At 38.0% G+C, this 12592-nt stretch overlaps 1 protein-coding gene and 1 pseudogene across 1 annotated transcript in view; both read left to right on the top strand.

Moving 5' to 3' along the window:
* LOC114506931 (ATP-binding cassette sub-family A member 3-like) overlaps positions 1-12592 on the top strand; it is a 309809-nt gene that overhangs the window by 276475 nt on the left and 20742 nt on the right. The window contains exons 26-27 of the mRNA XM_028524874.2: positions 11450-11637; positions 12287-12457. Coding sequence (XP_028380675.1) covers positions 11450-11637; positions 12287-12457 — 359 coding nt within the window. The remainder of the gene's footprint in view (positions 1-11449; positions 11638-12286; positions 12458-12592) is intronic.
* On the top strand, positions 8018-8457 carry LOC114502891 (annotated as a pseudogene).

Raw genomic sequence — 12592 nt, 5'->3', positions numbered from 1 at the left:
GTCCACTGTGTTGTTTTGAGACTCAGATTCCTTCCTTTCACAATTGGCTCTCCTCTGTATGTCTTCCTGCATCCCTTTTATAGTAATCTGCATTTTTTCATGTAATTTGGATCCAAAATCAACCAGTTCCGTGAGCTTCCTGATCACCAGTGTTTTGAACTGTGCATCTGATAGACTGGCTATTTCTTGGTCACTCAAAAGGATGAGTCCTGGGGAACTGATCTGTTCTGCTGGAAACATGTCTATGTCTTTCCCTATCTCTCCTATTATTTTACTTATTTATTTATTTTTTCTCCAGTCCGGTCGCTCTTGTTACGATGGGGGGCAGAGCCTTAGGTGTTCACCGGGGCTGGGTGCCCCAGTTGCTAGCTTGTGATGTTATATGTGGGGGCAGGGGCGGTAGCGGGGACAGGAGGGATCAATGGCGACCCTTCCGTTCTCCTGGAGTCAGACACTTCCCTGGGCTTCTGGGCTGTGAGCTCTGCCCTGGTCCACAATCGCTGCCCCACTGATTCCCCCAGCCGCTGCTTGCGTACTCAGGGATCACCACTACACCGCTGTGCTCTTGCGTCCCGGATTGCTGTCGCGCCAATTTTGTGCCAAATTTCACCCCCACCTACGCGCGCCTGTGACCTGCGCCAGCCCTGCGCCCGCTTGCTCGGGCCGTCATCCCCTACCAGTCTGGATGTACGGGTCTACTTCAACTTCTTGGCTGTCCGACTTCCATTTAGATAAACCCTCTGACAATTCTGATATTATGACTGCAAATCATTGTTGTAAATTATTGTAGTTCTGTTCTTGGTTGTGCGAGGAGATACGGTACGTCCACCTATTCCTCCATCTTTATTTTTTGTTTTCTTAATTTTTTATTGTTCAAGTACAGTTGCCTCTCTTATATCATTAGTTTAAATATTATTTTGAATCAGTCAATTCCAGTGTAAACTATCATGCTGACACTTTTCATCACAAATAAGTTTTACTTATTTTTAAATGTTTTATTAATATAGTTGTACTATATCCTTGTTTCTGGCTTCTTTACTCCAATATTATGTTTATAGGCTTCATGCACATTGTCACTTATAGTGGTAGTTTGCTCATTTACACTGCTATGTAATACTCAATTGTATGAATCTGAAATAATACATGTAACTTTGAGGGATATTTTTATTGTTTCTGAATTTTAGGTATTATTAATTTGCCATGGTGTTTGCTTAATATGTCTTTTGGTCCAAATATGTATAATTCTGCTAGAGATATGTTTTAGTATATAACTACTGGATCTTAAAGTATGTGACTATTCAACTTTAGTCAATATAGCCAAATGGTTTTACACAGTGATTTGTACAAATTTTCTCTCCTACCAGCAATGTATGACAGTTTCCATCATTGTATATCCTTATCAATATTTAGTGTTGACAGCATTTTATTTTTTATTTTGGAAATTATGTTGGAACTTAGTAGTTTCCATTTTTTCCCTTGATAATGTGTAAAGTTGAATAAATCATCAAGTATTTATTGAAAGCTTAGATATTTAAAACTTTTGCCCATTTTCTACTGAATGACCTGTCTTTCAGTAATTACCTAAAGAAATGCTCTGCATATTTTTCTTTTAATGGAAAGATTTTTTTTAAGTTTAATGCAGTTTCTTTTCTTTGCTTATTGTTTTTTGTCCTGTTTGAGAATTCCTGGAGAAACTGTACTTGAACAACAATAAAAAACATAAATTTAAAAAAAGAATTCCTTACCTACCCTACATTTAAATTAAATATTAAACATCCCTTGTTCCCATTTATACTTTCACTGGTCTACCTTCCACCTTTATAGCTATAATTCATCCATATAATGTTCAGTAAGGGTCAAGACTCACTTTTTAATATATAGCCAGGTGGCTCAGTGTATTTTGCTGCTCCAATTTAGATATGGATCAGTTTATGGACTGTGTTCTCTTCCATGGGTCTATTTCATTTGAGCCAGTACCATAATTTTTCATGTATTTATTTTTATTTATTTGTCCTCTTATTGTTGGCATCATTACATTATCTTCTCGTTTGCCTCCCTCCACCTGCACATGCTCCTCCTTCCCTCTAGCCATCACCAAACTGTTGTCTGTGTCTATGGGTTGTGCATATATGTTTTTTGGCTAATTCCTTCACATTTTCTCATCTAGTCTCCCCCTCACCACTTTCCTCTGATATCTGTCAGTCTGTTCCATGTATCAATGACTTTGTTTCTATTTTATTCATTGGATTCCACATATCAGTGAGATCATATGGTTCTTGTCTTTCTCTGGCTGGCTTATCTTGCTTATAATAATCTCAAGGTACATCCATGCTGTTACAAAAGGTAAGATTTCCTACTTTTCATGGCCACATAGTATTCCATTGTGTAAAGGTACCACAGCTTTTTTATCCACTCATCTACTGATGGGCACTTGAGCTGTTTCCAGATCTTAGCTATCGTAAATAACACTACTATGAACATAGGGGTTCATATATGCTTCCTGACTGGTGTTTCAGGATTCTTAGGATATGTCCCCAGGAGTGGGATTGCTGGGTCAAAAGATAGTTCCATTTCTTATTTTCTGAGGAAACTTCAGATTGTTTTCCACAGTGACTGTACCATTATGCATTCCCTACAACAGTACACCAGAGTTCTCTTTTTTTCCACAGCCTTGCCAGCACTTTTTGGTTTATCTGTTGATGGTTGCTGTTCTGGCAGGTGTGAGATGATACCTCATTGTAGTTTCAATTTTCATCTTTCTGATGGTTAGTGGCATGGGGAACTTCTTCATATGTTTACTGGCCATTTGTAGGTCCTCCTTGTAGAAGTGTCTGTTCAGGTCATTTGTCCATTTTGTTCATTGGATTGATTGTCTTCCTGCTATTGAGTCGTACAGGTTTCTGTATATTTTTTGGAATTTAACACGTAAGATGTAATACTGGCAAATGTGTTCTCCCATACAGTACATTCCCTTTTCATTGTGTTGTTAGATTCTTTTGCTGTACAGAAGCTTTTTAATTTGATGTCATCCTATTTATTTTTTCTTTTGTTTCTTTTGCCCTAGATATATCGGCAAAACTATTGCTATGAGAGATGACTGAGATTTTCCTGCCTGTGTTTTCTTCTAGAATTTTTATGGTTTTGCAAGTTACATTTAAGTCTTATCCATTCTGAGTATATGTTTTGTACGGTATGAGTTGGTAGTATATTTTCATTTTTTGCATGTACCTGTCCAATTTTCCCAACACCATTTTTTTCACATTTTTTATTGTTGTCCAAATATAGTTGTTTCCATTCCCCTACCATTCCCCCCACTCCAGCCATCCCTGTTTCCCACCCTTGATCCCACCCCCCTTAGGTTTTGTTCATGTGTCCTTTATACATGTTCCTGAGAATCTTCCCCCCTTTTTCCCCCATTATCCCCTTCCTTCTCCCCACTGGTTACTGTCAATATATTCTCAATTTCAATGTCTCTGTTTATATTTTGCTTGCTTGTTTGTTTTGTTGATTAGGTTCCACTTGTAAGTGAGATCATATGGTATTTGTCTTTCACCGCCTGGTTTATTTCACTTAGCATAATGCTCCCCAGTTCTATCCATGCTGTTGCAAAGGGAAGGAACTCCTTCTTTCTTTCTGCTGCATAGTATTCTATCAGGTAAATGTACCATTTATTGAAGAGACTGATTTTACAGCATCGTACGCATATACTCTTGCCCCCTTTGTCAAATATTAATTGACCACAAAGGCATAGGTTTATTTCTGGGCTCTCTGTTCTGTTCCATTGATCTGTATGCCTGTTCTTGTGCCAGTACCAGCCCTTTTGATTACAATGACTGTGGTAGTGTTTGATATTCAATACTGCAATAGCTCCAACTTTGTTCTTTTTTCTCAAGATTGCTAAGCTGAGGCTATTCAGGGTCCTTTTTTAGTTCCATATAAACTATTGGAATATTTGTTCTAGATCTGTGAAATATGCCATTGGCATTTTAATAGAAATTGCATTGAATCTATAGATAGCTTTAAGTAGTATAGACATTTTAATGTTGTTCATTCTTCTAATTCATGAACATACTATATACTTCCACTTATTTGTATCTTCCTTGATTTCTTCCCTCAATGTTCTATAGCTTTCCAAGGTCTTTTATATATTTTGTTGTTTATTCCTAGGTATCTTTTTGTTGTTGTTGTTTCAATGTTAAATAGAATTGTTTTCTTAGCTTCTCTTTCTCAGAGTTCATTATTGTGTATAAAATTGCCACCCATTTCTGGGTATTAATTTTGCCTGCTACTTTGCCAAATTTATTTATTAGATCTATTAGTTGTTTTTTTTTTTGAGGATTTTAGCATGTGTTCTTTAGGGATATTGGCCTATAATTTTCTTTCTTTGTAGTGTCTTTATCTGGTTTTGGAATTAAGATAATGTTGGCCCCACCCCTCCCCAAGCAATTACCTATACTTTAACGTTTTAATGGTACATTTCCTTTTTCCATGTGTCCTTCCTCCCCAACATTTAAACTAAATTTATTGGGGTGACATTGCCAACAAGATCACATAGGTCTCAAGTGTACACCTCTATAACACACAACCTGTACATTGTATTGTGTGCCCACCACTTCCATCACCATGTATCTGCCCCCCTTTAGCCTTTACTACCCTCCCACCCCCTTCCCTCTGGTAATCACTGTACTGTTCTTTGTCATTATTACTTTATATAAGTTCTCTATCTCTTGCTCTCTTTCTTCTTCTGGTACCTCTATGATGCGGATATGGTTATGTTTCATGTTGCCTCAAAGTTCCCTTAAATGATCCTCATGCTTTTTCATTATTTTTTTTTCTTTTTGCTGCTCCAATTGTTTTTTCTAACTTGTCTTCTAATTCACTGATTCAATCCTCTGCTTCATCCAGCTTACTATTTATTCCTTCCAGTGTATTCATCATTTCAAATACATAATTCTCTATTTTCAAATATTTATTTTTGTATGGTGTCTATGTTCTTTTCATGCTGTTGAGCATCTTTATAACCATTACTTTGAACTCTATTTCTGATAAATTGCTTGTCTCCATTTTATTTAACTCTTTTTCTGGATATTCTTCTTGTTCTTTTACTTGGGGCCTATTTCTCTGTCTCCTCATTTTGGCTGTCTCTTTGTGTTTGTTTCTATGTATTAAATAGAACTTCTATGACTCTCAGTCTTGGTGGGGTGGCCTTCTGTAGTATGTGTTCTGTGGGACCTAGTGGTGCAGTCTTATTCATCTTTTGAGTTTGGTGCTCTAGGAATGACCCTTGTGTGAGTTATGTGGGTCTACTGCTGTAATTGGGTTTGGTGCTGTTGTCCTGTTTATGGGTGGGCTGGACTCTGGCTAGTTGACTATGAGGCTCAACCCCGACTACATCGTGCACACTGTTGTACAGGTGCTGACAGAACAAAACAAGACAAAACAAAAGTGAAAACAACTCAAGAAGAAAATAACCAACAACAACAAAAAAAAATTGAGGAAAAAAAGACCAAAAAATCGGAAAAAGACAAAAGGATAATAAAATACACAAGACAAAAAAGAATTAAAGTAGAAAAAAGAAAATATGAACAAAAAGAAATAACAAATAATTATAAAATATAGAAAAAAACAAAAAGGATAAAAAAAGGGAAATAGAGTAAGAAAAAGAAATAGAGAAATAAGCGATATAAAAGAGAAAAAGAAAGGAAAAGAAAAAAATTTTGAAAAAGAAGAGAAAAATGAAGAGAAGATTAAAAAGAAAAAGTGGGGTTCACCTTAGCAGCTTGTTGTGCTTGTGGTGGTCACCCCTTAGAAATACTGTTTCTGAAGCTTGTTGGATCTGGCTCTAATGTTGTCTGAAGCAGGCCATTTGTGCCAGTCCAAGGCCTGCGTGGAGTTTCTCTGGTGCAAGTCAATTTCAGACACTGTCTCTTATTACCCTCCCCAACCTTTCCAAAGCTTATCAGGGCAGAAGCCCTAGTAGTCCTACCAGTGGGCTCTCTAGAGCCCAGAGGTTTGGGCTGCCTCGGGTCTCACACTTTGAATGTCCCCACTCTGAGCTGCCCTCCTTTCTCCCACAGAACTTTGCTCAGCAGGGTTATCCAGGACTTGGCAGGGCTGATTCACACAGTCTGGGCCAGGGGTGCTTGCAACCTGTAGGAAGGTGGGGAGGGCACTTCCCCTCCTTCCTGAGGCTGCACAGCCTGAACTCACTGGGGAGTTTGGCCCTGCTTCCCCAAAATTCAGCCACAGAGCCCAGCACACACACATCTGACTCCCAGTCTGACAAACCCAGCTCTGCATGGCTCCCTGGAACTCATGCCCTGCCTAACCAAGCAGAAGGGGATGAAAAAAAATTGAAAAATCAGTTCCGCTGTCACTCCAATGTCTTCAAGTGGAGCTGGCCAAGCATGGTGGGGAGAAACTCCCAGCTCTGCCCAGGGTCCGAATGAGCCAAATGTCCCACTCCCCCATGCCATTTAACCAAGCAGGACAGGACCAAATTTGTGGCCCAGTGCTTACCCCTTTGTCTTGGAAGACAGCCAGGGTGGCAGAACAAGTTCAGCTGCCTCTGCATTCCATGTGGGCAAGACCGATGCTCTTTCTCAAGCCACATAGTCTAGACTATGATCAAGTCTACCCAAAGTCCTTCCAGAGAATAGAGGAGCTCTCCAAGTCACTGCTGGGAGTACCGAGAAGACCCCCTCCTTTGAATTGGAACTGTGGCATAGGCCCTTTAGCAGTCACAGACCAGAGCAAACTTCCTAGTCTGGTGGTATAACCATGGGATCACTCCTTCTCTGCGATGGTGTGATCTTAGTCTCCCAGCTGGGCTGAATCTCCACTGATTCCCACCACCCCCTGCTGTATGGGCTCCCCTTTTCATTTCTGTTGTTCTGTATTAAGAATCCCTGAATGGGGCTGAGACCCCATACTCCTAGGGTTAGGAAATATTGCTGCTTGCAAAATCCCTCCATCTTCCCAGTTGTGCACCTTCACAAGAGGCCTCACCCTCTCCTTGTCTCCTCCTGTCTTCCTCCATGCTCCTGTTTATTAAATTTCAGATCAGTTACACTTTAACTTATTTTTCAAGTTAATTTCTCTGCAATTTAGCTGCAAGTCAGGTCTGGAGCTGAGAGTAAATGAAGGAAGTTTCTAGCTACTCTGGAGCCATCTTGGAATCCCTCTGAATTTTATTCTGTTATTCTTGAACTTTTAAAATTATAGGTAAATTGAGACATTATCTTATCTTTGCCTATAAATGGTGAGATTTTGAGTGGGATTCTATAAGATTGACATATTTATAGTAAATATATCTTTCCATGTATTTGTTTCTCAGTGTCTTGGAATAATAGTTTAATAGTTGTACATTATGTTACATTAATGAGAATTCAGCTTAGTGTATATAATTTATTTCAATATATTTTATGTTTTAATACTCACCTAAATGATTTTATTTTTATTATTTATTGATGGCCTATACAATAGATTTTTTAAATATCGAACATTTAGAGCTGGGGTGACAGGGGCCAAGCAGGTGATAAAAAAGAGGGACAGGGCTACCAGGACAGGAATCTCCTGGTTCTAAGACTTTGGCAAATAATTCAGTCTTTTTAGAGAGTACTGAAGACTGGCTCCTGCCAAGAGGCCCCAGCTTCAAGTGGAATATGGGGTCATGTGCAGGACAGCCTGCTTAAATGCCATCTTGCATTTTCCTCTCTAGATCAAGGCCACCATGGAAAGGAAGCTCAAGGATGTCATATGCTCTGTGCATGTACCTTTTGTGCATATTGTTGCCAATGAGAAATGGCATGAGTCTCAGCTGGCACAGGGCATGCAAGGTCGGTAGGCTGCCCTCTGCATAAATCCATTCTCTCCTCACCCCACTTATACCAATTGCAGTCGTTTCATCCAAAGCTCACAAAACTTTTCTTGTCTGCATTTTAAGGGAAATTTAACTTGTTTTTGAGAATAGCCTAGCACCAGTAGATTTTTATTTGTTTATCAGATCCTGCATTCTTTATGTCAAGGAAGACAATGTGGTGGCAGGAAATAGCTAGCAAAACAGACTTGTTCACATTAGAAATTCTAGTAATCTTCAAGGACTAGTAGTCAAAAAAAGCACAGATGAGTGAACAGTACTCCCCAGCCATATTGAAGTTTACTGTGCTGAACCTTGGGATGGTGTTGCTTCCAATGGCCAACCAGATATAAGACTCCTGCCTTGTTATCCAGTTAGATCAAGAGCAAACCAAAGAGCCCAGTAAGAATCCTTTTCTCATGAAGAAATAGACTCTAATCTCTGAGCTGTCCCTACTTTGAACCATGCAACAGATCCCAAGAGTTGGAAAAGTTAAAACTTCCCTTTTGCTTCAGAAGTTCCCAAGTATCCAGCAACTAAGTAATGCTTCCATCTAAGGACAAGCAGTAGCACAGCAAATACATGAGGCTTTTTTATAAAGATTTTATTTATTTATTTTTAGAGAGAGGAGAAAGCAGGGAAAAAGAGAGGGGAAGAAACATCAATGTGTGGTTGCCTCTTATGTGCCCCTCACCAAGGGACCTGGCCAGCAACCCAGGCATGTGCCCTGACCTGGAATTGAACCAGCAACCCTATGGTTCACAGGCCAGCACTCAATCCACTGAATCACACCAGCCAGGGCAAATTCATGAGTTTTTCACGCAATCCAGTGACAGCTTTTCTCATAGCATGTACTACATTTTCTCCTTTAGAACACAAATACAAAATCTTGTTTTTGTTGGTTTTTTAATCAAGGAAATGATTTCCTGTCAAATGCCCATCAGCAGCTGTGACTTCTGAGGTGAGGACTGAGTGTAATCTTCCAGTTGTCCTGCCTTGCTCTCTGGGTGCAGGCATTTAAGTTAAGGGGCCCCGATGGTGTTGCTCTGATCTTGCTACCATGAAGAAGGCCAATGAGGATCTTTCTAAGAGATTCACTTGAATTAGGGACTCAAATTCAGCAAAAAGCCAGCTTGGGCAGATTTGAATGTGTGACCCTGGCTTGCATCTATCATGGAAAGGTCTTACCAAATTTCAGGTGGTGGATATGACCTTCTAAAGGAAACAAACCTACAGTGAAGCACTGTGTACCATAAGCACCTTGTTCCTGGAAGCAGAACTACTGTTCTTCAGGTCTGGTCTTAATACACCTGTGCTTTGAGGACTGCCACCTGTGTAAATAAATGGGTTTACAGCCTTTATTCTTCCTCCCTCACTCACTTCCTTCATGGTAGCTGCACAGTTTGTTTATAATCTTTGGGGATATCTGAACACAGAAAACCTGGAGTGTAGAGTACCCACTTAAAGATAAAAAACCAATGTGTCTGCTTGTTGGGGGCAGGGTGAAATATGTGTTTGTGAACGTACAGCCCACTAATGGAAATATATGCATGAAAATGGCAGGGACAGCTGGGTCCAAAAAGAAACTGGAAGCTGGAAATCAAAAAGTACATTTGTCCACTCAAAAAATAAATACAATTAAAGATGCCATATGTTTTCAAAGATACTAAGATAACTTGAAAGTCCTGTTTTGTGAAATGTTAGTAATTTTTAAAAATCAAACAATAAAATCATTTGTGCGCTAGGGTAGAAACAATTTGAAAGGAAAGAATTAAAGTGAAAAGGTAAAAAAATATTTAAAATAAATAAATATTGAACTTGCATTCAACAAAATTGCTAAATTCTCTTAATTCCAATATTTATATTTAAATTATGTTAGAATCTTTACTTACACAATCATGATTGGATACAGAAAGGTTTTGTTTTCCTTTTAATCCTATGTTTTTCTCTTGTTTATTGAAAGGCTAGAACCTCTACTCAGTATTGAATAGCAATTGCAGACATTTTTTCCATCTTAATCTCAGGGGAAAATCTTTTATTATTCATTTTTCCTTCCATTCTGTAAATGCCCTTAGTTCACCCTCACTGGCAAAAGATATTTTCACTATGTATAGAGTTTGAGGTTTGCAATTATTTTTAATTAGCAAATTAATATGTTGTTTCGCTATCATGTAGCTTCCATCACTGCTTTTGAGAAATCAGCTGTTAGTTTGACATTCTTTACAGATCTTTTTTCTCTATGGCTGCTTTCTAAGGATTCTTTTGTTTTACATAAGTTTTAATATGAACCACTTAGACATGGATCTCTATATTTTCATTCTCTTGAGATTTATTGGCATTCTTGAATTTACCAGTTAATATCTTGAATTGGTTCTGGATATTTTCACTAGTTAGTTTTTTTAGATATTTCTCCTGTTCCCATCTTTCTGTCCATCTGCAGTTCTAATAATCCATATATTATGTTTCTAGTTTATCATCCTTATTTCCCAATATTGCTTTTCTAGTTCCCCATTTTTTATTCTTATGTTGCATTCTAGGAACTTTCTTATGACCTCTATTCAGCAGGTTAATTTCTTCTATTGTGACTAAATTGCTGTCAAATCCTTTCACAGAAATTGTAATATGACTCATTTTTTAGTTTCCATATGTTTAGACATATGGTTCATTTCTAAAAGGTCTACATGACTTTATACTTTCCTATTAAGATAGTTTTAAGCTTTTAAAATTTATTTAAATATAATAAGTACTGTCATTTCTATCTGGTTTATTAATCCCAATACCTGAAGTTATTACTAGTGTTTCTAGTAAGTATTGTTTCTGCTAATGGCATTCATGTTATTTTTCCCTTGTTCACTGAGTTATCTATGCATGTGGCTCATTTACTTTCAAAAATTATATGAGAGAATAATTTCATACCTAGAATAAAGAAAGGGTTTAGTGTATTTCTGCCAAGAATCTAGGGTTATAAATAGTCTAGGATCACTGTGAATTAATTAATAAAATCCCAGAGAAAAGGTATTAATTTCAGTTATTTAAAATAATTTTATTTTAAAATTTTAATTGATTATAATAAACTAATATTCATATGTTTTCTCTGGATGTCTAGTCTATGTGCATCTGAAGACAAATCCACAAAAGACTTAGTTAATAGATAAAGCAACATTCATTGAATTCTCCTATTTGTGGGAGTGAGAAAACCTTTGCTTCTGGTTCAGCCTTACTATGAAATAAGATCTACACATGGCTGTGCAACTTCCACAGGGCAAAAACATCCATGGTGTCCATACCCCTCATAATTTCTCATTAATAATGGGAGAATCTTATATTCTAATACTCTACCAAATTCAGTGGACTGTGTAATTTTATTGCTAACCTCTTATCCCCAAGATTATTAAAATTGAATTGGGAAACCTGTTAGTTCAATTTATTACAACAGATCCACTGGCTATAATTTTATAGTATTTAGTAAAGAAAATTCTTGGTAGGACTCTTAGAGGCATGACCTGGAGAAATGAAAGTCTTCTTTTTCATTTAAAAATTCTCAGTGGAACAGATGACTTGAGTCCTTATTAAGGCAATTCTTTTAACTAGGTGAAGTCAAGAGTTGGGTATTGTCCTCAAACTGATGCTTTGCTGGAATACATGACTGGTCGCGAAATAATAACCATGTATGCCAGATTATGGGGAATCTCTGAGCCCCAGATTCAGCCGTATGTGAGCAAATGGTTGAATTCGCTGCAACTGGAGCCCCATGCTGACAGGATTATCAGAACCTACAGGTGAGTCATTATGCTGATCTTTTTGTTGCTGCTACTGTGATGTTTCCCTATGTTTCTGTTTGAAAAAAAAAATGCCAACAGCACCACTTAATTCCCTCTGCCACACAATCACTTAATTGTGAAACTATGTAATGAGTCACTAGGTTAAAAAATTGTAATAACAAAACAGATCAGTGGGGTTCTGTGTCTTTCCCTAGTAAAGATGAAACACAAAATCTTACTTATGTTTGAACTATTGCCTCTGAATCTCAAAGGGGAGCATTTTATTTTTCCTGGTGTCCATGTGGTTTTTTGTTTTCCATGAAAAAAAAGGAATTTATACTCTATAAATTATGGTGGCATTTATGTACTTGGAAAATCATAACACCCTAAGAACTAATAAATAAGTGTCACTGATAATGCTGCTGAAATCAGTTACATAAAAGTCACTCTTCTGTGTTTCAAATAAGAAAATAATAAAATAATTGATATATACACCTGTACTTGAAACTGGTACCTTATTGAAGTCTCATCTAATCAGCATTGCAGATATCCATGTTAAGTGCTTGCTGAGACTCTCAACATTTGAGACATTTGTGCTAACACTATCCCGTAAGTAACTGATCTGTATATCCTTCCCTTTCCCTGCATTCTCTCTCCTTCTATGAAGTGGAGGAAGCAAACGTAAGCTGAGTACTGCTATTGCCCTGATGGGAAAACCTGCAGTCATTTTGCTGGATGAGCCATCAACAGGCATGGACCCAGTAGCCCGGCGCCTGCTCTGGGATGCTGTGACACAAGCACGTGAAAGTGGCAAAGCCATTATCGTAACTTCCCACAGGTCTGACTCCTTGGGAGGCTTGGAACAGGGTTGGCAAGCATCATAGTAGTTAAGAGAAAATTATTTGGGGCTAGAAATATTGTACAATAAACTTACTTGAGAATGTAACTTCCTCATTAATCATAATCAGTGGAA

Source organism: Phyllostomus discolor, chromosome 3 (genome assembly GCF_004126475.2).
Source record: "Phyllostomus discolor isolate MPI-MPIP mPhyDis1 chromosome 3, mPhyDis1.pri.v3, whole genome shotgun sequence".
Taxonomy (NCBI): Eukaryota; Metazoa; Chordata; class Mammalia; order Chiroptera; family Phyllostomidae; genus Phyllostomus; species Phyllostomus discolor.
Note: the sequence above shows the minus strand (reverse complement) of the source record. Positions and strands in the feature narration are given on the sequence as shown.